This window comes from Sparus aurata, chromosome 6 (genome assembly GCF_900880675.1).
Source record: "Sparus aurata chromosome 6, fSpaAur1.1, whole genome shotgun sequence".
In the NCBI taxonomy this organism is placed as follows: Eukaryota; Metazoa; Chordata; class Actinopteri; order Spariformes; family Sparidae; genus Sparus; species Sparus aurata.
Genome location: NC_044192.1, coordinates 6,579,396 through 6,605,914, shown reverse-complemented (window position 1 = coordinate 6,605,914; position 26,519 = coordinate 6,579,396). Strand labels below are relative to the sequence as shown.

The 26,519-nt window shown below is 44.1% G+C and overlaps 1 protein-coding gene across 14 annotated transcripts in view; it reads right to left on the bottom strand.

Moving 5' to 3' along the window:
* The window catches only part of ptprt (protein tyrosine phosphatase receptor type T), a 332,412-nt gene extending 307,195 nt beyond the window's left edge, over positions 1-25,217 (bottom strand). For 8 of the 14 annotated variants that reach the window (XM_030420575.1, XM_030420579.1, XM_030420576.1 and 5 more), the window contains exon 1: positions 24,793-25,216. In XM_030420575.1, the coding sequence (XP_030276435.1) occupies positions 24,793-24,880 (88 nt within the window). In that variant the 5' untranslated portion in view covers positions 24,881-25,216. Of the gene's footprint in view, positions 1-24,792 lie in introns of all 14 variants that reach the window. The other 6 variants (XM_030420577.1, XM_030420581.1, XM_030420589.1 and 3 more) reach the window with 3 other exon arrangements.
* Positions 25,218-26,519: the final 1,302 nt, after the last annotated feature.

The window sequence follows — 26,519 nt, the reverse complement described above, 5'->3', positions numbered from 1 at the left end:
TAGGTTCAAAAGGGAATGTTAAAATACTTATGAGGTTTATTCTTTAATATACTTTTAATTGTCTCGCCGCTTTGTAGCAGCACAGCCAGCGAAAATGACAACGTTCTACTTTGTACCCAAAAGAAGCAACACAATTCAAAGTTGAATGAGCCTCAAAAGGAAAACAAGGTCATTTTTACATTTCATACTGGAGTCCTGTTCGCGTTTTTGATTCTGACTAAAACGCTTTTCAGCTGCCAACACAATCAGCAAACTAAATGTTGCCCATTGCACGTTTCTGCAAACCCCTGATACGTTGAAACTTAACATTTCTTTGTTTTGTCTTTCTTGTAGGTTCAATCTTCTGCTTGTGATCTTGCTAGGTTAAGAAAAAGATCACATTTTGCCTGTTTGAGTAACACAAACGTGGTTCAACATTGTCCCGAGGTCGCTTATACAAAATATCCAGCGGGATGACGCTTACAAATGTTGGAACGCAGTCTTTTGCTGCAGTCACTGGCGTGTTGTGTGGCAGGATACGACGGTGAGTGAGTGTGTGGAGATGTCACTATGGGACAGATGACATGTACAGATGTAAACATATCACGGGTTTGCAGAAAAATGTGAACGGCTTCTGTCGTTTTTATCGCGGCAACTGAGATGCAGCTGCAGATGTCTGCGTGCAAGCTGAGTCTCAAATCAGCGGGTGTCAGACTGCAACACAAACATCAAGATTTTTCGAGAACTGATTGAAAATTGTCTCTTGTACGTGTCAAATTCAATTTTATAATTTAACTTTTGCTCAAAGTAAAAAAAAAACAACTAATATCCACGAGAACCATTTAAACCCAACAACCAGCAATGCCTTCTCTCCTCACTTTATTTTTTAAGCTTAACTAGTCGAGCATAAAAAGTCATTTTTCTACCTCTTGGATGTGTCACCGAGTGCGCAAATTACCTCGATGCCTGACGGAGGCTCGGCGTTTCTGATCTGCCAGGTTTTTTCATTAGTCAGATTTTTAGGACTGCTTGTGCAAAGTCACACATAAGACAAAATGTGGTTCGTGTGTCAGCCGACATCTGGAGCTCTCGACTAGAGCTGACGAATGGAGGCTGTCTACCGCACACACACACACACACACACAAACACACACACACACCGGTGAGTGACGTCCCACAGCTGGTAAACAAATGACAGACAGTTATGTGTGAAAATTCATTATCACATGTACACACACACACACACACACACACACACAAAACCAATCACTAATGTGAACCACAGAGCAGGTTTAATTACTCACCTTCCTTCCTTCCTTCCTTCCTTTCCTCTCTTTCTCTCACTCATCTAAATGCTAATGCAGTATCTAACCTTTATGCAGTGTTGCTAAGCTAACAATTGGCTTTGACTGTCGGGCGCTCTTCAGCGCTGAAATATCTGGCAATCAACAGAGACAAAGAGAGAGAGAGAATGGAGGGGATCATGACTTGGTGACTGTAAGACTGATGACAACAGCTCCGGAAAACGCCAAGTTCCGAGTACCGAGTCGACAGCCGGGCCGCGTCAGCAAAAATGACAACATCAGTGCTTAACGAAACATCTCACCTGTACATGAGCTACACTGTGATGCCAAAGGTGTGATCACTTTATCTAACATCGCTGAGATGAACTGAAATGTCAACCACCAGTTTCCAATCACAGCAGCCAGGCAGTAAAATCTGAGTGGAGGCTGCTGTTATGTAATCTTCTGCACATTTATAGTTTATACAGCCTGCAGACTTTGTTTAATCGATGACACTTGTAATTTCTCTTTTAGTCTGCATACGGAACAAACTTATTCTGACATACACTGCAAAATCTAATGCAGTACATAAAAAATCTACACATATTCAACAGTGCATCCAATATATTGTCTTTTTTGCTTCAAGAATATATTATAAAGTATAATATATGTATATTTTGATAGTAAAAATCTATTACTTCACATTTATATTACATTTTACTGAAGATATATGTTAACAGGGCTGTCATGATATCTGATATCGCACGACCTCTGTGGCCAAATGATGTCATCGCAATATCTATAGAAACTTTGAAAATATAAATGCGAGCAATCAAAGCTATCTTTAACTCTGTTTCTGTGTATGTTGTCGCTTTATCTGGTAATTAAATTAGTGTCGGGAGGTGGAATCAGTCTGTCGCCGTAGCTGCTTCAAAGAAAATTACAGAAAGAGCAATTAGACTTGATGACTAGTGAAAAGGCAGCCAGGTGAAGGCGTAAATGAAAGATGTACAAGGCCGAACGTCTTTAACGCCGGATTGCATTCCCACACAGCCACCCCGCCAAAATAAAACGAGTGTCCAGACTGAAGCTGATGAAGTCGGGAGAAGATAAAAAGAAAGAATAGCCAGCTTCTCTGATACTGAACACACGGGTGCATGTGTGTCTATGTCTGAGTGCATGCGCATTACAGTGTGTGTGTGTCTGTAGTGTGTATCTATGCTGTGTGAGTGTCTGGGTTACGGGTCAGTGTGTGTAATTGTGTGTGTGCCTTTTGTGTGTTTTGGTATTCAAGGTCTGAGCAGATAGTATCAGTATTCCACGACTGTACCCATTCACTGTTTTCTGCAACCAGCCAGACACCAATTACGGCTGCCAATCACACGCACGCACACAGACACACAGTGAGATACACACACACACACACACACACACACACACACACACATACAGTACTGAGCCAAATCTCAGTCGGACACACAGACACACACACACGCCCCTGCAGTCCCCGGCAGTCCCAGTGTGCGAAAGTGAACAAAAGTCATCCATCGCACACTCTCTCTCTCTCACACACACACACACACACACACACACAGTCATGTTCCAGTCACATCAGAGGACATTACACCTGTCCTTGACCCTACACCCAGTCCTCACCCTAAAATACAAGCATTCACATTGTCCCCCCAAAAAAGGAGAGCAGATCCCGACAGTGTGACATCGTAGAAATCTCCAGGTTAACACGACATGAGTAATCGGAGCCCACTCTCTCTCTCTCACTGCCTCCCTCTGCCTCATCTGCCATTTTAATTCCAAGATCATTAAAAACCGTTTGATTAATTCATGTATTAAATGATTAAAAAATGAATCTTCGCCAGCGTCGACGTGGACGTATGTGTGCGGACAGTGGCGTGCGCAGACTTTTTGAAGGGCAGGGGCGAAAAGAAGGGCACTTTAGCGCGCATTTTGGCTCCCAAGAGGGCACTTTAGCGCGCGTTTTGGCTCCCAAGAGGGCACTTTAGCGCGTGTTTTGGCTCCCAAGAGGGCACTTTAGCGCGTGTTTTGGCTCCCAAGAGGGCACTTTAGCACGCGTTTTGGCTCCCAAGAGGGCACTTTAGCGCGTGTTTTGGCTCCCAAGAGGGCAGTTTATCATGTTCTAACCAGCCAAGGGGGCAGTTTAGTGTGTTTTGCCAACCAAGAGGGCACTTTGGCACGCTTTTTTGGCTCTCAGGAGGGCACTTTAGCATGCATTTTGGCTCTCAGGAGGGCACTTTAGCGCGCGTTTTTCAACAATTGGGCCACGAGGGGGGCGACTGCACTGTGTGCGGACAAAATCAAGAATATTTCTTCAGGTCCTTTAATGAAAACCACTGGACTTACTATGCAAACTGATGTGCAGTTTTTCCAAAAGCACTTTTGGCCTTGTTGAGTCAAACCGAGCCGCGCTGATCTGCTTTTGCATCACCAGTATTACTGCGGAGAGTTCAGCCGAGCAGCGACCACCAACTCACGTCTTTGCAGGAAAGTTGAGAGAAAGATGTTTTTAATAGTCAGCGTGTTCTAATCTCAGTACTTTTGTTGCTTCTAACTGGACCTCTTCAGTTTCTCTCGTCCTGTTCGCTTTCAGCTGTTTCAGGAATCGTGTTCAGTTACTGCTGCTGAAAACACGTTTCCTGTAATGCTGCTTCATAACAAAAGATTTTAAATGACTTAAAAACAGGGGGCTTTTATTGTGAAGGAGTGATTTGTGTTTGTAGCTGAATTTAGTGGAGCCTCTTTGTTAGCGGTGATTCCTCGATAGCACTGCAGGGATCGGGACAATCACGGCATTGGTTTAAGACACACCTTCAAGGCCAGGACAGACAGACACACACACACACGCACAATTGGAAGACGATAGTTTGTGACCTTGCAGACCTACACACTGCCTGGTGGTCGTGAAGCAAACACACGCACACACACACACACACACACCCTCTAGGCTCGGTGTCAGCTTTATTCATCACCACACGCTGTGATTGTGTTTCATTTTAGATCACAAGGGAAAACACACACACACGCACACACACACATGCACACACACACACACACACACCCAGTCGCTTGTATCACTTTACATTTACAACCACAAACATAATACCCCCCACACACACATTTCAAACAAAACTACACACACACACATACTGCAGCCCCGTGCCTGTAGGCTGGCCGAGGACAGTATACGTAAACTCACCAACGGGAGGCCTTTTTAAACAGGCGCTCTACTTTCTGCTGTCCAAACACATTCAGCTCAACCTCGATCAACCAGAGAGAGGTCAAAAAAGAGACGGAGGGAGAGGCAAAACATTTGGAATGAATTATAAATCACTATTTGTTGCGCACCCACCTTTTTGGGTGCTGACTATGCAGAAATGTAGTTTGACTGAAGTCTTTCATGCTGTGCATACAGTAGTTTGATGACCTGTGGTAATTCCCAGCAAATTCAACCTGAGCTAAATCATTTCAAAGCGTGCACAGAATCTACGAACTTCACAAACGCCTTTGCGGGAAAAAAAAACACGTGCAAAGATGTGTCTTTGTGTGTGTGTGTGTTTGTGTGTGTGTGTGTGTGTGTGTGTCTGCAGCCAGCGGTATGTGATGAGAGGCCATTGAGTCAAATGTTATCACCATCTGCAGCTGCGGGCGTAAAAGCCTGCACACACATAACGACCGCATGTGTGTATGTGTGTGTGTGTGTGTGTGTTTCCTGACATAAAAAGATAGTGTCGACTGGCTAATGAGCAGCCATATTGTTTCGGAGTCTCCTATCATTTAAAACACATTTTCATTTGAGTTTAGATTTTATTGGTGGCCATTTAGCTTTTTTAGCCTCCGGATTACGCAACATGGAACGAATCTCTTTGTTTGTTTGTTCCGACCTTTATCTCTTTTTCTATCCTCCTGGCTGTCATCCTTCTGTCGTGGAACCTCCCTCCTTCTCCCTTAAAAAAAAAGTCCCTGTCACACCTGATTGAGCAAACCTTTGCTCTTGAACTCACCACAAAGCCAACAGCAAACAAGCAGCTGTAACTCTATTTCACTGTGGGTCTGTTTAATTGTGTTGGATTTCACTCGTATCAATGAAAAATTGGCCCTGAAGTTGAATATAAACCATCTGTTGCTTCCATTTAAAAACGGATCACTGCTGAGTATTTTCATTGAAGGGTTTAGAAATTAATTAAATCTCCCCAAAGTATCAAAAGTCATAACACACGAAAAATAAATTGAGTTCAGTCTGTCTGACACGCTCGCGCTGAGAGTCTGCACAGGTCAAGGAATGTGCTTTTTAGAAGAATTTGTCAAGTTATTTTGTCAAACTTCGATCAATAAACCAGAACATACAGTCCCTTAGCAGTTTCAGCAGATCAGACAGTGACAACAAAACCACACAAAGGCAGTCCATGACTGTGTCTCTCAGCGGGGACTCTGTGATGTCTTCCTGCTGAGGCTTGTCGACTTCAAGGACGAGGAACTTTTTTCGTGACTATGTTCCGTGAAACTACATAAAAAAGGAGACAAACGGAAACTTGTATCAGGACAAGTTTTCTTCTGTATGGCTGTAGAACGGGATGTCCAGCATGTCAGAATCAAAGTCTTTAATAAGTGCTTTTATTACACAATTCTATAGGCAGGAAAATAAGATCCAAACCCCAAGAACTAAATGATGAACTCAAATTCTCCTTACTAGATTTCAATTTGCTGCCTGTCTGTCTGCCAGTGATGATAGTCTGGATGTAGATTTGGACTTTTTGTGCATCAGCTACAACTATCCACGAGCTAAAGTCTGTCTGATATGTAGGGGAAGGTCTTGACTCACTCACAATGTGTCTGGAGTTCACTTGTTTGAAAATGTCTATGAGTAATGACTCACTGGTGTGCCAGACTGTCAGAACAGCTGCCTGTTCATGTAGCAAGAATATCTTTTTAGTTTTTCTAGGACCATCACTTCGGCTTAAAAGAAAATGCAGTCTGCTCTAGTGAGGCGTCAGACTTATTGTACTTTACTTTTTAACATTAAATTCACTTTTCTATTATCAGGCTGTTCACAGTTTGCTGTCATTGTTTAGGTGGGTTAAAACACAACCTTTCCCAACATTAAACACGTGTTAGAAAGGATAACAATGGCTGGTCAGGAACGACACCAACATATCAGATTGTGCTTGAACACTGTGGTGTGAGGAGAGGAATTAGGACAATGAGACAAGGATCACCGCAGACTGAAACACCGACAGTCCTCATATTTTTCTAAAGACAGTCAGTTAGAATTAGGCCACAGGGACTTCTGCCCTCTGCCCTCCTTTTGTTTTTCGCCTCCTGCAGTTTTCTGAATAAAGTCATATCAGCAAGAGGTATCAGGGTTCCAAATCAAAGGTCAATTCTGGACACTTTCATTTGAAGTTGAACATGAAACAAACAAAACCGCTGCAGGAGAAATTACAATTCGACTCGGAAGCAGTGCATCATCACAAATTTTAGGAAAGCATATACAGTACAACGCTAGTTAGCAGTCCTTATGGAGGACAAGACAAACATAATAATATGTGCACACACACACACACACACACACACACCGAGCCTGCCGAACACTGACCCTCTCCACAGGGAGCAATGTGTGACGGTGGCATTAACTTTCAACAGAAAATTAGCCTCAGCCAGCCAATTAACCAGCTCTTAAATCTCTTTAGCGAGGAGACATTGTGTGAGTGTGTGCAAGTGTGTGTGCGTGTGTGTGTGTGTGTGAGAGAGAGAGATAGAGGAAAAACAAAAGAGAACATGAGGGTGTGTCTGTCTGAGTGGGACAGTCAAAAAAGACTGTGTGTGTGAATGTTGAGCAAAGGTTAATAGGACCTCAAGAGGGATAAGACAAGGGCCTTGTTACCTTCTCTGAGCCGTCGCCTCCACACACACACACACACGCACACACACACACACACTTAGGCTCAGTGCCAAAGCTGGTGGTCTATTGAGCAGCGGGATAATTCACCACCGTCAACGGCTTACATTTGCACTAATACTTCTTAACACCCAACACTCTCCTCTTATCACACTCCCTCTCTATCGCTATCGTCTCTTTTCTTCTTACGCTCCCTCCTCTTCTCTCTCTCTCTCTCTTTTTTTCTTCCTTTTCTTTCTTTTATCGTCCTCTGCAGCTCTCCCCCTCTCCTCTCACAGGAGTCACGCCCCAGACATGACCGGGCTTTTGAGGAACAAATTACAGCGAGGGCGCGCGACATGAAAAGAAAAAAGAAATTGTTAGCAATGGTTGCGCGGCGGGACTGTTACAAGTTGAACAAGTTGCAACGAGCGCTAGGTGGCTAGGCTAACATTCAAGTCAAATCCAAATATTGTCAATCCTAACGGACAAGCAATCTTTCTTCCCAACAAATTTTCTAACTCTACCTCCTTCTGCAAACTTTTCTCTCTCCCCCCATCTTTCCGTCTCTCCGCTGACATCTTTCTTTCTTCCTCTGTTGACATTTCTCTCCCTCCGTCTACCTGAGAACACCCGTCTTCATCTCCCGCTCTGTTTATGTCACCTTACACTCTCCCTCCCTGTCAGCACGCCACTCTTTTAGTCTCTCGCCCTGTCACTTTCCCTCACCCTCCGCCTTTATCTCTCTCATTATACATCTTGCGCCGTCACTCTCTCTTTTATTGCTCGTCTCTCTCTCTCTCTCTCTCTCTCTCCCCATCTCCATCTATTCACAAAGCTCTCTCTTTTCTAATCGGCCCCTTTTCTTCTCTCTCTTGTTATCTCTCTCCTCTCTAATCTTTAGAGAGGGGAAAGGACCGCTCTCATGGCGTAGTTAATATCTGCTCTGAAATACAGACAGGGTCGACACACTCGGCTGGCTGCTGCTGGTATAGCATTTCTTTGGGTTTTGTTGCTCCTTTGTCAGTCATGCTATTCTGGGCTCCAGACTGACAGTCTGATAGAATAAGACTAGGGCTCTCAAATAGCGGCAGCCTCTGTTGAGTTGCAGCAGCGAAACAAAAGTTCTGGAAGTCACTTATAACTTTCATAAAATGATGGGCTTTATATAAGCTGCAGCTGAAACTTGGACCCAGTGGACCAGGAGTTTTATAAAACCGTGAGTACATGAATGATAAACTACGACAAACATTGGGAAGCGTTCCCATCCGTCTGTTTTTTATATCCATTTATTACACCAGATGATCAAAAAGAAAAAGAAAAGCTGATGTTGAATATAAGTTGGTGTAACAACAAAGAAAAGAAGCAGTAAAGGCATGTGGAAACACTCTTAAGCGGCAATCGGCTAGAGGACAGCGCGGGGATCAATCGGCGCGAAAAAGTACAAACGTGTGTGAAGCTGCATGTACCAGCAGGGAGACTTTCATACTTGGAAATGCATTGAAATATTTCATTCAGTAGCCTGATGCAGTCATCTACAAATACATCCGACCCACTCCCCATGGGTGGTGCCATTGTTATGCGGTGTCAGACAACTGCCTCTTTGACTTTGAGTGCCGTTCCATTCTACTTTTTCTGGTAGGAGGTCGGGATTTGTTTGATTTTCAAGTTGTATGGAAGGCAGCTTTTCATCCAGGTGACTAGGGTTGGACTCCTGTTTGAAGGAAGTTGTGCTGTGCAAAACCATGATCTTTTCCTAAACCTAACCAAGTAGTTTTGGTGCCTTTACTTTGAAAGTGTAGTAGGACAATACCCAGAGACTAAAGAATACAAGTTGCTTGATTTTGTCCGGATTGTTGTCCCTCGTTTTTATGACATCTCAGTTTCTACCAGAAATAAATAAAAGGGTTCAACAGGGTGAATGAATGAAAGAACAGCTATTCTGCAGATATTATGGCTGACATGTGCAACAATCAGCAGGGTGACATTGTTTCTCATTACCCACTAGTTAAGCTTGTGCATGAACACTGCAGTGTTGAGCTTATGGAAACATTGTGATCAAGGAAACAACACTTACTGGGTTAAAAAAAACACGTGTCTCAACGTTTTATTGATTCAAGAATCTACCCTGACTACCTCGGGAGGAGATTTTACATCCTCTACCTAAACCTCTGCTTCTAAAGAGACTCCACAGAGTCCATTTAGAGTCTATATTTTTTGTGGAAAAAGGGACCCGAGCAGAAGACACACAGTGACAGGAGAATAAAAGAACAAAAAGTGGGCTTTAATAACAGGCTGATATCCAAAATCCAAAATCCAACAAAAGGCAGGCAAACAAAAGCTGGCAACAAAAAGACAACAAAGAGAATCCAAGAAAACTAAAGAGTGATGCAAAGAAACAGAGGACCAAACATACAGAAAGAACACATGCAAGGACCAATGAAGAAATGGCAAACAGTTGTAAAATAAAGCAACAAACACAGAGATCGCAAACCAAAAACTACGACAACTTTAGGCATTTTGAACAACCGACCAGCTAACTTAATACTTGTGCAACCCTTACTTCCCACTCTAACGTTACACAGTAAAGGACCTGTGTGTACAACGAGTTAAACACTTTGGGAGCACGAGGTTTTGTAATTCGCAGCGCCGATCTGTTGATGGCATTCCTGCCGTTAATTGGGACTCGAGTCTGGACTTTAAAATGATGAAACTACACTTATGAAGCTGAAATGGGTCATGCACCTGCTTCATCTGGGTCCATGCATGTTAAGAGTGTTTTAATGGACCATTATCTCGCCGCATACAACAGTGGAGGACTTATAATCAGCTATGATTCATTACTCGGCGGAAAACCATCAACAAAGTCTCATCCAGCATCTGCTCTGCAATTATCCCAAACCAGCAGCACCAGCCACTGCAGCCTCTTCTCTCTCGAAGGTTGTGGAGAGAGCTGGAAACAGCATTTTGTAATGCAAACCTTTAATCTCTTCCAGCTACATGACAAGCTATTCTTTACACGGCCTTATAACGTGTTATCTCGAAGACAAAGTCACGGCCCCATAGATGCGTTGGTGCTTTCTGACTCACTTTAAGGGAATTCCTTCAGATGAAACCTTTCCCGAAAGCCGATTCTACTTAATTCAGTGAGTCACGAGAAGACATTTCCATAAAAGTTGAGCAAATTTGCAGATACGCCCACTCGTCCTTCGTATTTCCTGCTCCTCTTCAACGTCGCTCTTGATTATGATGATAGAAACGTTCTTCAAAAGCTTTGTTTAAATCGCGCCGAGACACAAAAGGTGCGTTTTACAGCGGCGATAATTCACATCCGTCTAAAACAACATCGTCTGAATGGGATGCACAATGATCACTGTTCTCGGCACAACAGAGTCACAACTCGCAGTGTATTTCACCTTAATTTCGACAGACATCAAGAACAAGAAGTCGTCGTGAAAGAAACAGTAACAGGATTCTCACTTCAGTGTTGCGCGACGTTACGAGCCTCGTTTGAGCACAAAGTACAGCAACACGCCATGAATGTGTAGTAGCGTCTATGTTTCTTATTCTTCTTCTTCTCTCTGTCTGTTCTTTGTCGCTGTCTGGGTGGAGATACTCCACTGGTGCACGGCTTTCATCTAAAAATTACAGCTCCGACAGGCTCTGCGTTATTTACAGTCGAAATGCCTTTTTGCTCTTTAGCTTTCCATTAAGTCAAAGTTGGCGTGAATTTATTTATAGCGTGTTTAGCGACAAACAGGTGCTTCAAAAAGTCCCATACAGAGAACAAAGGAGGAGAGACGGATTAAATATAGATCGGCCGTTCTGTCTGCACTGACGTGTCGTTCTGTACAGGATGTGTGTCGTCTTCTTCGCTCTCTTTCTTCTCAGATGTGGAATACGTAGCATTGCTGGTTTTATCCGTCTGCAAAAGGAACCCGTGGCTTTGTCGGAATGGTTTGTTAAATGCTCCCCGATGGCTCTGGTCGAACGTGAGAAGGACCACTGGGAGCAGTGGGAGTGCTACGTAACGGGCAAAAGTTGGGAACCAAAAAAAAAACATGAAGGAGAAAAAACTCTTGTCAGATCTCTGTCAAGCTGTATAAATGATGAAATATAGACAGTCCAGGCCGTTATTAATGACCATCTGGAGCATGAGGGACGCTCACACCTCTTCTCATTAATGCTCTCATGAATTTGATAATTTATTAGAATTTAGAATAATTTAAGATCAAGACTCATTTTATGCGTGCTGCACGCACCGACCGTAGGATGTTGGAATAGATGAATTTTTTTTTCTCTTTTTTTTACTTTGCAGGGGGAAAAAAAATCTATGTGAACATCATATCAACTCATTCGTGAATTTGTGGTTTATTTAACTGATTTTTACTCAAATTGCGGAAAGAAGTGACAATGAAGTTACACATCTGAGGTAAGAAGATGTGCATTCTTTCCAGCGTTATGGCATAAAGTGGTAACGGCCTAAACCAGATGTTACTGTCATGGAAAGTCAACGATGTTCTATGGATGGCTTCGCGATTGGTTGAGTCACAAATGCGCTCATCAACCGCATGTTTTGAGGGAACCTTGAACCCTGGGGCTGTAAATGTTGACAATCGTGGCTGGAAATTGTCCAGAAGTTTGGTTACATATGTCCACGTACAAATGTTGAAACGCAGGCTTGAACGGTGGTCGCTGGCTTGGCAGAGGCAGACCTTCTCGCCTGTAACTCCACCACCAGCCTCTCCGGTGCTCAATATGAAAATCAGGTTATAAATGCGATGGTATGGCATGTATGAACAAATTTCAAGATGGTACAAATGATGCGTGCACTTGCGTACGTATTAGCGGTATGCAGAAACATTGACTGCCAACATTTTATTCTGGCGACTGGGAGTACAGAAGTCTCCTCACGACAATACCTGCATCTTTTGTTCCTCCGAATGTTAAACCCAGATTGGCGCCATTGGTTCGATCCCTCCCTGTAGTTACTCTATACATATGACAGTACTCATCTGAGACCGGAGCCAGAATTATTGTGATGAAAAAGGTCACTTGGACACTTATTTAAACATGAAGATGACGCGTGAAACCTCCAGCACATTTACGTAAAGAAGTGCATAAATGTAAAAGGCTGCTTGTATCTGGTGCCCTTCCTCTCTAACTTTATAATCTACACCTCCTCCTACTCCTCGTCCACAATCAACAATCTTTATTCCTCCCCCTCATCTTCTCCCACTCATTCTGCCATCATTTGTCATTTCTGCCCTTTATCCTCCACGGCCAGTCGCTCCCACTCTCCTACTCCCTCGCCTCTTTTCTTTCACCTCTACCTCCGCCTCCTCCTCATCGCTTCACTCGTCCCTCCCTCTATTTTCTCTCCATCCCGCCGACTTATTTATCCCTTTCCGTCACTCCACCTTTCTCCTCACCGCTCCGTGAGTGACAGGGAAGACAGCCGCTGCCGTGCTTCCCGGCCGGGGAAATGGTTTTTCTGTCTATCTGTCCGTCCGCCTGTCTGCCTAACCGCCTGTCTGTCCGTATCGCTTAACCAGGCAGCGTTTCCTGTTTGTCGGCAATAACAGAGGCAATTATCTGTTAATCAGCATTCAGTCTGAGCTCGCACACGAACCCGGAGAGAGGCACACACACACACAGGTTTCCTCCCGTCGGCTCACGCAATCTCAAACTGCAATTTAGTGTGACTGACAGATGGATGGATGATTAATGAAATAATGGATTCACGTGTGGGTGGAGTGAACTGGCGAACATGTGTGAATTCAGGATGGAGGGATGGAAGTGACTCACATCAAGAAGAAAGATAGAAAAAAGTCAAAGAGAGAGAGAGAGAGAGAGAGAGAGAGAGAGAGTGTGATGAAGGAAAAGGTGAGCAGATGCCGGATCACAGTTGTGTACACTTGGCAGTATTTTTGTCAAGTGTGTGCATCTGTGTGTTTGTGTGCACATGTGTGTATGAGAGTCCGTAAACAACTAGAAGACGTATGGATCCTTCAGACTGCACCATCGAGAAAGGACGTGTGTGTGTGTGTGTGTGTGTGTGTTGGCTCGCCAGCATTTGTCTCTATGTGTGTGTGTGTGTGGGGGTGTGTGCAAATAATGAGAGGCGAAATCCAACTGCCTGGCAAATATTATGATATGTTTGCTCTTCTTCCTCCTCTCCTGTCTGCTGCGCTCTCTCCATCGCTCTCTATCCACACCTCTGTCTTTCTTAATTCATTCCTTATTTACCAACTTTATTTCAATCAGTTTTCTTCTGTCTTTCTTTCTTTCTTCTCTTTCTTTCTTCACGAGCCCACCACACTTTCTTCCCCCCGCTCTGCTTGCAGATGTTGTAAAACGCTGGGAAAGTATGTTTCTGCAAAACCACAGATATGTTGCAACTTTACATTTCTTTAATTTTTGTTTTCTCGTGATACTGCTGTGCTTATTCTCTTAAAAAATGTGTTAATACCGTCATGGACAGAAAAAATTAAGTGGAACTCAATTGAGACCATGTTTTCCGTCATTTCTATCCAACTTTACATGTTTCTAGGCAGGAAACGTGTTTGGAAAAGCTTGTTTCACCGAAATATCTGGAAGGAGGGGCTTATTTCATTTATCCATGTTTCTAGGCAGGAAAAAAAGTGCTAACTAATTTGTTTGGGGCACACTTGGTTAGGGTTAGGAAAAGATCATGTTTCGGCTTAAACACGGTTCAGTTGTGCTTACAAATGTTCACACAAAGTCTTGAACAGTGGTCACTGGCTTGGCAGCCCTCCTGCCTGTAACAGCCCTCCCAAAACAGACACCATTTCAAAAAACGTTTCTCTACTCAACCTATTTTGCAGTTGTTGTTTTTCTTAATTTTGTCAACCATCCGTATCAACCATGTTTTGTTTTTGCCTTTTTTTCTTACAGTTATAGTCACTCACCAAAGCAAATGCTGAGAAGTGATAACAAAGCAACACAAGGAAGTCCAGTGGGAGAAAGACAGACGGATTATCTGGGTCTCTTAAGTAAAAGTGACTGTATTGTTCATCTGTGTGTGCATACCAACGCTAACCAGGGTCGGGCTTTTTGTCCTTTCCAGCATCTGAGCAGTTAAGAGCACTTAATAGAACAATTGCCACAACGTCAAAAAAATAGTCCGAGGTTTTAATAAACAAGAATTATACCAAAGTGGATGGTAATGGTCCGTCTGTCCTCCTACTGTAGAGTTTGATTATTTTTTTTACACTTTGATATTTTTTTTTTTAATTCAAACATTTTTTTTCACAGACCCGTTGAGAGTGGCTCTGACTACATCTGTGGATCCATCTTCTGGCGATGACTTCCCACACAGGCTGACGTAAATTAAATTTAGCCACAGTGAGAATAAAGTGAATGATGCTCAGATATCATCTAATATCTCCTCTTCCCCGTCTCCCTCTCTCCCTCTCTCTCTCTCTCTTCCAGCTAAACTCCATAACACTGTTTATTACCTCCCTCCCCTCTACCCACACTGATTTGTCTCATTTCCTCCATTATTTTCTATCTGCCATCCATCCTCTCACCCTTCTCCTCCCTCCCTACCTCCCTCCCGGCAAAGCTTGTTGATTCAGCCGACTAGGCGGCCTCTCTGTCTCTCTTGCCTAACATATTCTATTAAATATGGATTAATTACTTCGAAACCTTGTTAAGCTTCGTTAAGACCTCCTGCATTAATCAGCAGTTATTTTAATTAGAGGAAAGGAAGTTTTTAATGTGCCGCGCCGTGTATGTTTTACACCTCCGACATTCTAATCAGCTCAATCACGACTTGATTTGCCTCCGTGTTTGCTTTGCTATTTCAGACTTTGAGAAAGGGAGTCAACCGGGGGGGGAGAGTTGACTGAGCGAACAAGTTATTCAGACTGGAGTTGTTGAAAGGACTCCTGGAAAGAGCGCTGGCTCCGTGTTCACCAGTTGACCCTGATATTACCAGTTACCTCCGAAAATTAGCCTTCAGACTTTTAGTAAGATGCCAGCATCTAAGTTCTTGGTGTTAAAATGTGTGGTTTAGCTCTTTATACACCCCAAAATAGCCAGAATGAGCCATCACAGCCACCCAAAGTAGGCAGATGAGAATGTTCCACCAAGGAATATGAGTGCAAATGCCTAAAAACAACAGACATATGGTCAATGTTGGTTAGTTTTACCATTACTCTAACCATAGCCAAGTGGTTAATTGTTAACTATGACAACAAAGGTCCCCTAAACTTCACAATATAGTAATTTTAACCCAATGCATGTACTCTAATCTTTCCCTAACCCTGTTCCTGTGTATAAAGGCAATCAAGCCTCAACCATGACAATGAAAGACGGCAGCTTATAAATCAGTCTTGTACATATTAGCCTCGGATCAGAAAATGTTTATACGTAGTTCTGGAGGGCATTGTTATGGTTTGGATATGCTATTATGTTGAGCTTTAATCTTCCATTAATGTCCCTGCAGTGCCATTATTGCAAATAGTCTGATATTGCAACAGTCATTCTATGTTGGGAAAGATGAGGAGACAGTTTAGCTCTACCCTAAAATTCATAAATCTGTACATATTTTAACACATCCAGGGACAAAAAAAAAAAATCCTTTCTTGTAAGTTGTGAGAGCTCGAAAGTGACACAAAGCGGCCAAAAGTGCAATCGAACATGAGCGGTAACATCTGCACCATCCTTCCCCGAGGCTGAAGTTTACAGCCTCCACATGATAAAAACCAAAACATTTTCCATCTCATTTATGCTCGTATTCGACTGCTGAATTGCGTCTGGCATGCCATTAAGCCCCTTCTGAGGGCTGAGGCCTCTGGATGCACTGTTATATCATGTGTGACTGCTGTATAATTTATGGGGCTGCAGTAAAAAAGAATTCTCCTTGCATTATTCACGTAATGAATGAATTAACTGTAATTAACGGTTTAACCTGTTGTAATGAAAGTGTCACTGTCCACCAGGCATATCTTTTATTTAGGCTGAACATTACTGCTGAACAGATGCCGGAGAAAAGTGTTGCTGATGGTTCCTGCTGCTGTCGTGTTAACTGTTGTAGACTTGAATGCTCCATTCATCAAAGTTGGAATATATATTTAGAGAAGATGTTCTCATTGACGTATCAAAGGAAAGGAAGCAGATTGGGTCCCTAACTTTGTCGGTATGTAAACCCATCATTTGTGTATTCGCACAAGTTGAAGATGTGCAACTTCCAACGGAAGATTTGCATGTGTTGTAGGAGCTTGTGGAGTGCTGTGTGGAGAGGACTGGTCAGAAATAAAAGAGCCACTGTTCAGCTGCTTAGAGGGGGTCATCCCTATGTTCCCACAGCCCAATGTTCCCACAGGGTTAGGAAAGAAGCGATTGCCCTTTTTGTCCAATTGGTTAGGGTTAGGGGTTATGGTTAAATTGGTTAGGGTTAGGGGTTAGGGGAGAGATGGGCGCACCAGATTTAGCTGAAAGCTACAATCCATCTGTAGTCCATTGCTACTGGATAATAGGTTGGGTGTAATTGGCTACCAAATTGGGAGAAAGGGGGATAAAATCTGATGAAAATGAATCGAAAGGAACTGTGGGAACATAGGGCCTAATTTTGAAAACAATCTTAGAAATGTGGGAACATAGGAACGCTCCCGCTTAGAGCCGTCCAGCTCCGGAGCAGTCAGGTGTAGAGCTAGACCTTCTGGAGGAATAAACACCCAGAGTCACTGCATTTCACGGTGGAAGAAGAGCCCAAAGATTACTCTTCAAAGTTTTGGAATTAAAAAAAACTCACTCCTATTTATCAACCTGACTGCAGCAGCGATACGCAAAGGTCGACTCCAAAATGGTGTGTTTATGACATGCAGTAGAGAGAGAACCAAAGTCTCTGGTGAGTCCTGAGTTCCCTGAGAGGCTCAATTGAAGTCGAACACGCAGACAAACACACAATGCTGATGTGTGCCATTGCTTGCAAGTGTACAGGAAAGTTTTCTGGCTGTTTAGGACAAGTTCTGTCGAAGTCACGTGAGTAACGTAGGGTGAAAATGAACTTGCATGCAGCGTAAACTCACCATTACATGGGCTACTTTAAAACATGTGTTGTCAAATTAACAGATATCTGAACCAACAGTTGTTAGCACTAGCCACAGTTGTTTACTGCTACTTATTCCTGGTGAGAGAGAGTTGAGTGACTACGTGAGTGAGTCACTTTCAGTCACTTATCCGTTTCAAACATCTTCCCACAAATTGCTCCTCTTAGGGTTGTTTGTACCTGAGTGTCCTGCTGTAAATCTTCTGCAGGTGGGGGAACAGATTTCTCTCACTTCACAAGCCGCATTCATAATATTTGCATTTTTGAGAGACGCATTTCGACTCACTTTGTCGAATATCCTCAGACCACTTATGGAATAGGTTTTTCCGCAGCGAGCGTGGATGGATTCTCGCTCGTCTTTGTTTTGCTCCATTTTATTTCTCCACTCGAGTTGTGTGTGCACTGCTGATTCTCTTGATGCACTCGGCAAATTCACCCTCAGGGCCACTAAATATCCATTTTTCTTGTCTTCCCATTAGATGTGCATCTCAAAGCTGTTATCGTTCACCGCTCAAAGTATTTCGTTCGGTTTACAACTGTCAAATATCCCCGTGGCAGACACAACTGTCATTCTGAAGCCGTATTCCATCACTGGAGAACTCAGTGTTGTTTGCCTCCTGCAGGGAAATAAGTTTGTTGTTGTTTTCAGGCAATAACTTTGATAACTGCCCATGAGCTTCCAGACAAATAGCATTTCAATCAAAGCACGAAGAGGGGGAAATATAGTTTCTGCTGGTGGCGACAACTGAAGATTTTTCTTCTTCTGTTTTTTCCTTGTTCAGCAGGCAGTCACGTCCCTATGTTTGTTGACTTCTGAACTTAGAAGGAAATTACAGTGTCATCTATTTTTAAATGCATTTTCCTGACGCGCCAGTTCAGAGCTCACTGACTGACATTAAACCCTTCACCTTTACGGAACAATCAAGAAGTGAGATTGGTCTTGAGATAAGGCAGGATGCTGCAGATATGTGTCTCCAACTAGCTTAATATCACGTAAGTCGCTCACTGACGGTTAGCGAACCAGCTCATTTAAAAATCAGTGTGTTTATGTAGTAAGTATCTTGAGGCCAGGACCTACTTGTAAAGAAAAAGTTAGTAGACATGTCGTTGGCAATCCGTTACAGATTGGGGGACATGAAAATAAGTGTTAAAAACAGGGCAGATTATCAGACAGTCTCACCTGGAAGGCACTCGCAGTGTCAACACCAAGAAATGTCAGAAACAGTTGTGTACAGAATGAAAAAGAGAGCTCGAGAGGCTCCAGCATGAGGAGGATTTTGAGGGAGGAGGATTCCAAAGCTTCTGACAAGCACTTCTGATCGGGTACACTCGTGTCTTAGGAACACTAGTAGGGCTAGTCTGCAAGGAAGCCATACGACCAAGCTAGCTTTCAGGGCTACTGTGGCTAGCTATTGCTATTTGTTACAGGCTTCGCCAACTTAATGTATCACGTTCACGCTACATGTTTCTGTTTTTGACTTTCAAGTTCGAGCCTGCATTTTAACGTTTGTTAAGATGGGTTAAGACAAACCACTGGGTGATTTAAGGAGAATCCGGCACAACTTGCAGCCATATTTGTGGGCCGTCAAATACTCAGAGAAGTTATGACATCACCAGTTGTGTTTTTAACGAGACCCCTCAACGTCTCCTACCAAATTTGTGGCAACCAAAGCAGATATTTTAAGCCCAAAAATAATCTTTTCCTAACCCTAACCACGTTGGTTTTGTGCCCTAAACCTAACCGGACAGCATTGCTGACATTGCACCAACTAACCCCTATGAGCCGTCCCTGTGTGGAGGAGCTTCCAGCATCACTTATTTCATGGGAGCATGTGAAAAAAAAAAAAATGTCTAGTGTAACGGGACACTAATACTCTGGCTCACACACTCCTGCACAAACACACACACACTTTTTTTTCTCTCTCTCTCTAAGTGCATATCATTGACTGCAGAAAGTGGTCTCTCTCACTCTTTCCACCCTCTCTCTCTCTCTCTCTCTTGCAGCTCCGCTAGCCACTTTAGCATTCATTCAATGCCCACCTTGCTATCCCTCTCTGTCACACACGGACACACACACACGCGGACACATGCGAGACGCCCCGGCACTCACCATGCCCTGCTATTAGGCTGTCAGTTAGTCAGGCCAATAGAATAAGTGGTGTGGATTAGGCAGACACATACACAGACGCGCACACAGCGAGGGAGGATGGACAGCATACTAAACAGAGCGGGCCACGGGGTGACAGACATCCTGTCATAAAGCTCTCACACTTTAACACACACACACACACACACACATACAGCGGAGGAAACAATTATAGCCTCTCAGACAGTCGATAACACTGAGACATAATCAACTTAGTGTCATTTTTTCTCTTTTCTTGACCTCCTGTCATCCATTGTCTTTGTCATTTCCTCCAATCATTCGTCCTTTGCTCTTCCATCTGCTATTTTTTTCTGTGTCTTTCTCTCCTCCTCGTCCTCTTCTTTTTTCTTCCTCCTCCTCCTCTTCTGCCTCATCTCGTCTAGACAGGAGTGATGAACAAGGCAGCACCCGACAGGACTATCTCCTTTACCACAGTCTTGTCCTTTCACCGGCCTCCTCTCCTCTCTTCTCCTCTCTTCTCCTCTCTTTCTCTTTCAACCTTTTTCTCATCTCTTCCTCCCTCCTTCCTGTCCCAGTCTTCCATTTATCCTTGCCTTCTGTTTCTTCCTACTCAAGGTCCTTCTGTCTTTTTTCTTTACTTCCCTTCTATGCTCTATTCTGCCTTCTCTTCTTCGTCTCCGTGATCCTACTGTACATTGGCCCCTCTTGTTCCTCTCAGTCTCACAGTCCTTTCTCATCTGGCCTTCTTCCCTTTCCATTAATATACTCTCCTTTCCTCTCCTTTCCTCCCCTCTCCTTTCATTTCTTTTCTTTCATTTCCTTTAATTTACTCTCCTTTCCTTACCTTTTCTATCCTCTCCTTTTGTTTCTTTTCTTTCCTTCCCATTCCTCACCTCTACTTTCCTTTGCTTTCCTTTCCTTTAATTTACTCTCCTTTCCTTTCCTCTCCTCTCCTTACCTTTTCTATCCTCTCCTTTCTTCCCTTTCCTCTCCATTCCTCGTCTCTCCTTTCCTTTCCTTTCCTCTCCTCTCCTCCCCTCTCCTTTCCTTATCTTTTCTCTCCTCTCCTTTTGTTTCTTTTCTTTCCTTCCCATTCCTCACCTCTACTTTCATTTCCTTGAATTTAATCTCCTTTCCTTTCCTTTCCTTTCCTCTCCTCTCCTTTCTTTACCTTTTCTATCCTCTCCTCTCCTTTCTTTCCTTTTCTCTTTCCTTACCTTTTATCCTCTCCTTTCTTTCCTTTTCTTTCCTTTTCTCTCCATTCCTCGCCTCTCCTTACCTTTTCTTTTCTTTGCTTTCCTTTCCTTTAATTTACTCTCCTTTCCTTTCCTCTCCTCTCCTCCCCTTACCTTTTCTATCCTCTCCTTTCTTTCCTTTCCTCCCCATTCCTCGTCTCTCCTTTCCTTTGCTTTCCTTTCCTCTCCTCCCTTCTTCATTCCCCACCTTTCCTTTTTCCTCTGCTTCCTTTCCCCCCTTCCCTAGTCTACAGTATTCCCATCTGCACTCAATTCCTTTCCGTCATCCCCCTCTTTCCTCCCCTATTTTCTCTTTTTCTTATAATTCTTCCGTCCATCCTCATTTCCTCATCACTTCCTCTTCTTCCTTTTCACCTCTTCCTGCGGCCTTTTCCTTCATCCCTCTCTTTCCTCCTTCACGCTCGGTTGTTCCTGTGTCTCTTTACGTCTTCCTCTCCTCCCCAATTTTAAGTCTACCGTTCCTTTGCCCTTGCCTGTCCACTCTTCTGCTGTCTGTTTGTGTGACCCAGCCTCTGTCACACAATCATAGGAGACAGGACACGCGCACACACACACACACACACACACACACACACACACACACACACACACACACTCCACTAATCACATAAAGGCCTCTATAATTGAGGAATTGTAAGCTGTTGATTCGATCAAAGCCAAAGACTTCTCCACGTCCCTCCAACATGTCAACACGGCGGGCGGACGAGTCAAGGAGACGACAGAGAGTGAAAGTGATCCCCGGTCGATCCCCGTCCTCTTTCTCCCTCTTTTGTTCTCTTTCCCTCGCTCTTCACCCTCTCCGTCCTCACCGCCACAGAAAATCTAATCAAGTGGCATATAAATTGTAAATTGCTCCCCCCCCGAAAAACACACACATACCTCAACGCCCTCGTCATCACCTCCAGATCCGACCGGATGTTCAACAATTAGCGATCAGTGGAGCTCAAAGGCACAAATCAGGGGCACAGCTGCACCCAACAAACACACACACACACGCAAGTTGAAAAGGAGACAGCCTTGAGTAACACATGCCTTTGCTCTGTTGAACATAAAGCTGTTGCAAAACTAAAGATGTGCCAAGCCAGCTGTTTCCAGATTTTCTGCCAAGTAATGCTTACCGGCTGGCTGTAGCTCCATGTTTGCTGTACACATTGGATTAAAGCAAATAACTATATATTTTAAAATTCTGGACTTTCCCTGTGAGGTTTTTGTTTAAGTCTCTGCAAATAAAACCCCTTGGTTTCATAGAAATAAGGTACTCAGTGCAAGCCAGCGGCTGTGGAAGGGACAGAAACTGACGCTTTCAGTGAAGAGGACGAAACGTTTTCAGTCCTAAAAAAGTAATAAAACTGTTTCACCGCTGACCAAAAGGGCTGTCCAGTTATTCACACACGCAGCTTCAGTTCCATTTCCTGAGATTGTTTGAAAGTTTGACCTCAGTGAGAGTGACGAGAGCAACATGATCTGAACATCGAGCTGTTTGACCAGGCAGCCACGCACCAAGACCTCCCACATGAAGATGGATGAGAGGGTGATTAGAAACCTCTACTAGCTGACAGACAGACACACACACACACACACACACACACAGACAGACACACACACAGACAGACAGACAGATGGAGTCAGGGTGAGATCATTTTCTTCATCACTGGCTCTCAGTCTATTATCATTATATCTCAATGAGTTCCTTCACATTTCTTTTTTTTTTTTTTTTTTTTCCAAAAAACAAAAGCCACATTTGGAATAAGAAAATTATTATTAGAATCACTCTGTGCGCTCTGTGAACGTGTGTGTGTGTGTGTGTGTGTGTGTGTGTGTGTGTGTGTGTGTGTGTGAGAGAGAGAGAGAGAGAGAGGGGATGTGATGATGGACAGATCTGATGTATCAATGTCGCCCCCTTACGGCCCAGAAGCAAACAACAGCCAGTAGCCCTGCGCGCGCTCTCTTTCTCTCCAGTCTCTTTCAGACACACACACACACACACACACACACACACTGCACAAACACACACGCACGTACTCCCAATAAAATAACTGTCCCTAAGTGGAAGTAATGACACGACACACGTCCCAATAAAACCTGCCTGACTATTTTACAAGTTTGACTTAAAATCAATAGAAAAAATATATATATGACGTCAGAAAATTAGTTATTTCGAAGTGTTCTCCTTCTTCACCTGACCACATGCTCGCGGACAGGTGAGGCTGCATTTCAGTATGAGCTGTGACTCTCCACCTCTGAGCAGCTCCGTCAGCTCAGTCATCACACGCGGGATCAGAACATCCTCCTGTCCTCCGTATCTGCTCATCTCAACGAGCTGAAGCACATTTTGCGTCTTTAATGGGTCTGATTCTCACATCCACGCGGATGCTTGACCACGCTGATACTTTTTATGAACTTCACAGTTAACGCGTGGTGTGGCGGATTCTCTCCGCTGCACCATTACGCACGGGCAGAGCGGGACGGACGCGCGGCTCCGCCGCGCTGCAGCGCAGAGCCGGAGCCAGAGACAGAAGGAGAGAGAGAGGGAGAAAGAAGGAGGGAGGACTCAGTGTTTGGAGCCAGTCTTCCCCTTCAAAGTAGCCTCTTTTTGCAGCCTTACAGGTCATGAATACCAAGCAGAAGGTGCCGAGAGGGAGGCGGACACTGAGCCGACACGGCTGCTGCTGCTGCAGTCCACAGAAAACACGTCTGATTTTACACCGACCGAGTCTGAACTTAGGATATGATCATACTGCTTTGAGGGGTTACAGTACAGGACACACTCACACTTCTGATGTTATAAAGTGATTTTTGTTTTATCAGTATTTTAGTAACAGATCGAAATGTTAACTCATGGATCACGCGAGAAAGCAAATTATAATCGCAGCTATAGTGATTCAACCAGCTCTTATTCCGACTTTACAACATCCACGAAACAATCATTTATGTCTCAGCTTCTAATTCAGCGCACTGCATCAATCAACCGACGTTTGTGTTGTGTCGAGGATTCACAGCTTGCTGGATGTGTGGGAGCAAACTTTCTGTCGGCGCTGCTGTGATCCGGTTATATTTCTCCGTTTCGCTTCAGTGTTTTTCCCCCGATGACGATAATAATCATGACGGTCACTAATTCAACCAAAGGCCGCAAAAACAACTGCGGAATGCCAAAACTCTCCAAAACCTCTCCGGCGCGTAACAAGTGCCAGAGGACCGCGGCGGCTCCGGACCGCCTGCAGAGATGCTGCAGCGGTCCGCAGCGCCGATCCCGAAGCTTCAACTCGGGGACATGAAACTGAGCAGCTGCACACGGACTGAAACAGTATCAGCTGTTCGTTTTTTTGTTTTATGAGAACCATAAAGAGAGCGCGCAGTGTAAATCCGACGTCAGCTCAAATATTGAAGTTAAATCTTAAATGTTCTGTTCTGGCATCTAATAACAGTAACTTGTTATCCATTAAACTGCTGCTAAGCGCGTGTTTGCTGTCAAATTATTTCTCGTATGAGCGCGTAAATACATCAGGGGACGTTTTGTTGGACAGTTCGCATCTTTGCGCTCAGTCGGAGGAGCCAGGACGCACCGGCTCGCCCGCTTCCAAACAACCCAGCGAGCTCACAGCGAAATGCAATACATATAAAAAAAAAAAAAAGAAAAAGAGACAGCACAACAACATTCAAGTCGAGTCTTCATTAACCCTCAACAGCGCGCAGGGGAAGCTTCATGTGTCCGAACTTCACACCAAACCTCCTGCGCGCTGATGAGAAAACTGTGAGGCGGATCGGCTCAGCACAGCGGTCACCACGAGTCAAACTACAACCATCATCAGCAAAACTCCTCATGTTCCCAATCATAAATCACTTCATCCCATAAACAAGCGTCACGTATCAACACATCTCACACTGACGCGCTCACACATCCTGACCAACAGCTGAAATCGTGCTCAGACTGACTTTAAGGATGTTTTATCATCGTCACATCCAACAGTGTGACACACGCAGCTGCACGCTTCACCCCGAAACACGCACAGACCAACGTACATGTCCGTTTCATGTTCCCAATATGCGCCTCCTCGCCGCTGTGGCATTTTACTGCCCATTCAGACCAAAAAAAGAAACCGCTAAAGCGCACAAAAACACAGCAAACATGAGCGACGGGTTCAATAACGCTTACGTATGACAGAAACAAATCGCTTTACCTGGAAAGAATTGTCCGGCAGTAAATCCCAAAAGTACAAAGTAGAGGAAAGCTGCAGGCAAAACGAGGGAATAACTCCGTTTATCCATGTTCCTGTCTTCTTTTTCTTCTTGTTTTGCTCTCAGTCGTGTTGATTATTTTACATACTCCCGTCTGGTCCTTAAACTGTTGTTCCTTAGTTCGGGACAGCGGAGATAACAGCGGAGATAAGAGTGATACAATCCTCGCATTGGTGGAGAAAGAAGAGACAGAAAGACACAAGTAAGAAGCAAAGAGAGAAGTTGGAGGCAGACGAACCGGAGCTCTCTGCCTTTTCCTTTCCTCTCCTCTCCTCCCGGGTCCGACAGAGCGAGCCTGTGTGCGTGTGTCTGTCTGTGTGTGTGTGTGTGTGTGCGTCAGTGCCCGCGTGTGCGCCAGAGAGTGTGTGAGAGGGCCACGGTGTGTGTGCGCGCGCTCAGACTGTCTCTGACAGACTGACGTTGAGTTGGAGAGGAATGGAGAGCAGTGCGCACCACACCGGGCGCCAGACACCCGCGTAAAGACGCGCGCGTTGACGCGGGCGGAGCTTCCGATCGTGAGTTTCAAAATAAGATCGAGTTGAGCGGAGAGGAAATGCAACTCTGACAGCTGGAGGTATTTTTTAAATCACCGTCGGGAGATTTTAGAGGCGAATAAGAGTTGTGGAAATCGGAAAACTGAGAATTTCGGGAAATTTACGTAATGTATTGGGGAAAAAATATAATTATATTAGAGGCTTTCAAATTCAGTTTCAAAGCTTTACTTTTGAAAGTGAAGGACGTATTTCCGATGCTTATTATGTCAACTTAAAGAATTGTGATATTTATATACATGTTTATATATCTTAGGTTTTCTGGAGAATTTCTCTGAAAATTAAGAAAAAATGCAAAAAGATGAAACTCTTTTAGTTTTCTAGGGAGGAATTTGATGACTGCATGAATGAAAACCAACAAGAACAAAGCAGACTTGTTGGACTCCAAATTCTGAATCCTTAAAGTGTTTCATCTGAAGGGCCAGACGAACAATTTCCCACAAAGTCTTCACTGTTTTTCGCGAGCTTGACCGAGCGGAGGGATTTTTAACTCCTGCGGTTTCCTCCGGGTCCTACCGCCTGCTTCCTCCGCAAGTGTAGGATTCGCTCCAGTCCCTTTCTGTCTGTCTGTCTCTGTGTGTGTGTCTGTGTGCGTGTCTGTCTGTGTGTCTGTCTGTCCCTCACTGTTTCCTCTCTCCGCGTGTCTGTTTCCCTCTCCGCTGTCATGAGATCCCTCTCAGTGCGCTCATTTTACTGTCATAGGATTTCTATTTCAAGCTCTTTCTCTCTAATAGGATTCCTCTCTCTCTCTCTCTCTCTCCTCTCTCTCTGCACCTCTCTCACACACACTCTGACTCACAGGTGTGTGTGTGTGTGTGTGTGTGTGTGTGTGTGTGTGTGTGACTGCATGGGCTTTCCCTGTTTTCGTTATTTGGACAGTATAGAAGGGGACTCTGGACTTTGCTGCACTGGAAGCTGCAGGTTGTGAATGAAACTTCCGACAGAAGCTCCTCACAGCTCACACTCTGGTTTTGTGTTGGAGGGATTCACCTCCTGCTGGAGGCACAATTACTTTTCTCTTATCATTCTGATTCATTACGCTCACAAATGTTGCAAACACATTAAGCAAATTCACTCTCTATTCAATCTTCTGCTTTCCCTGCAATTAATTTTGAGCC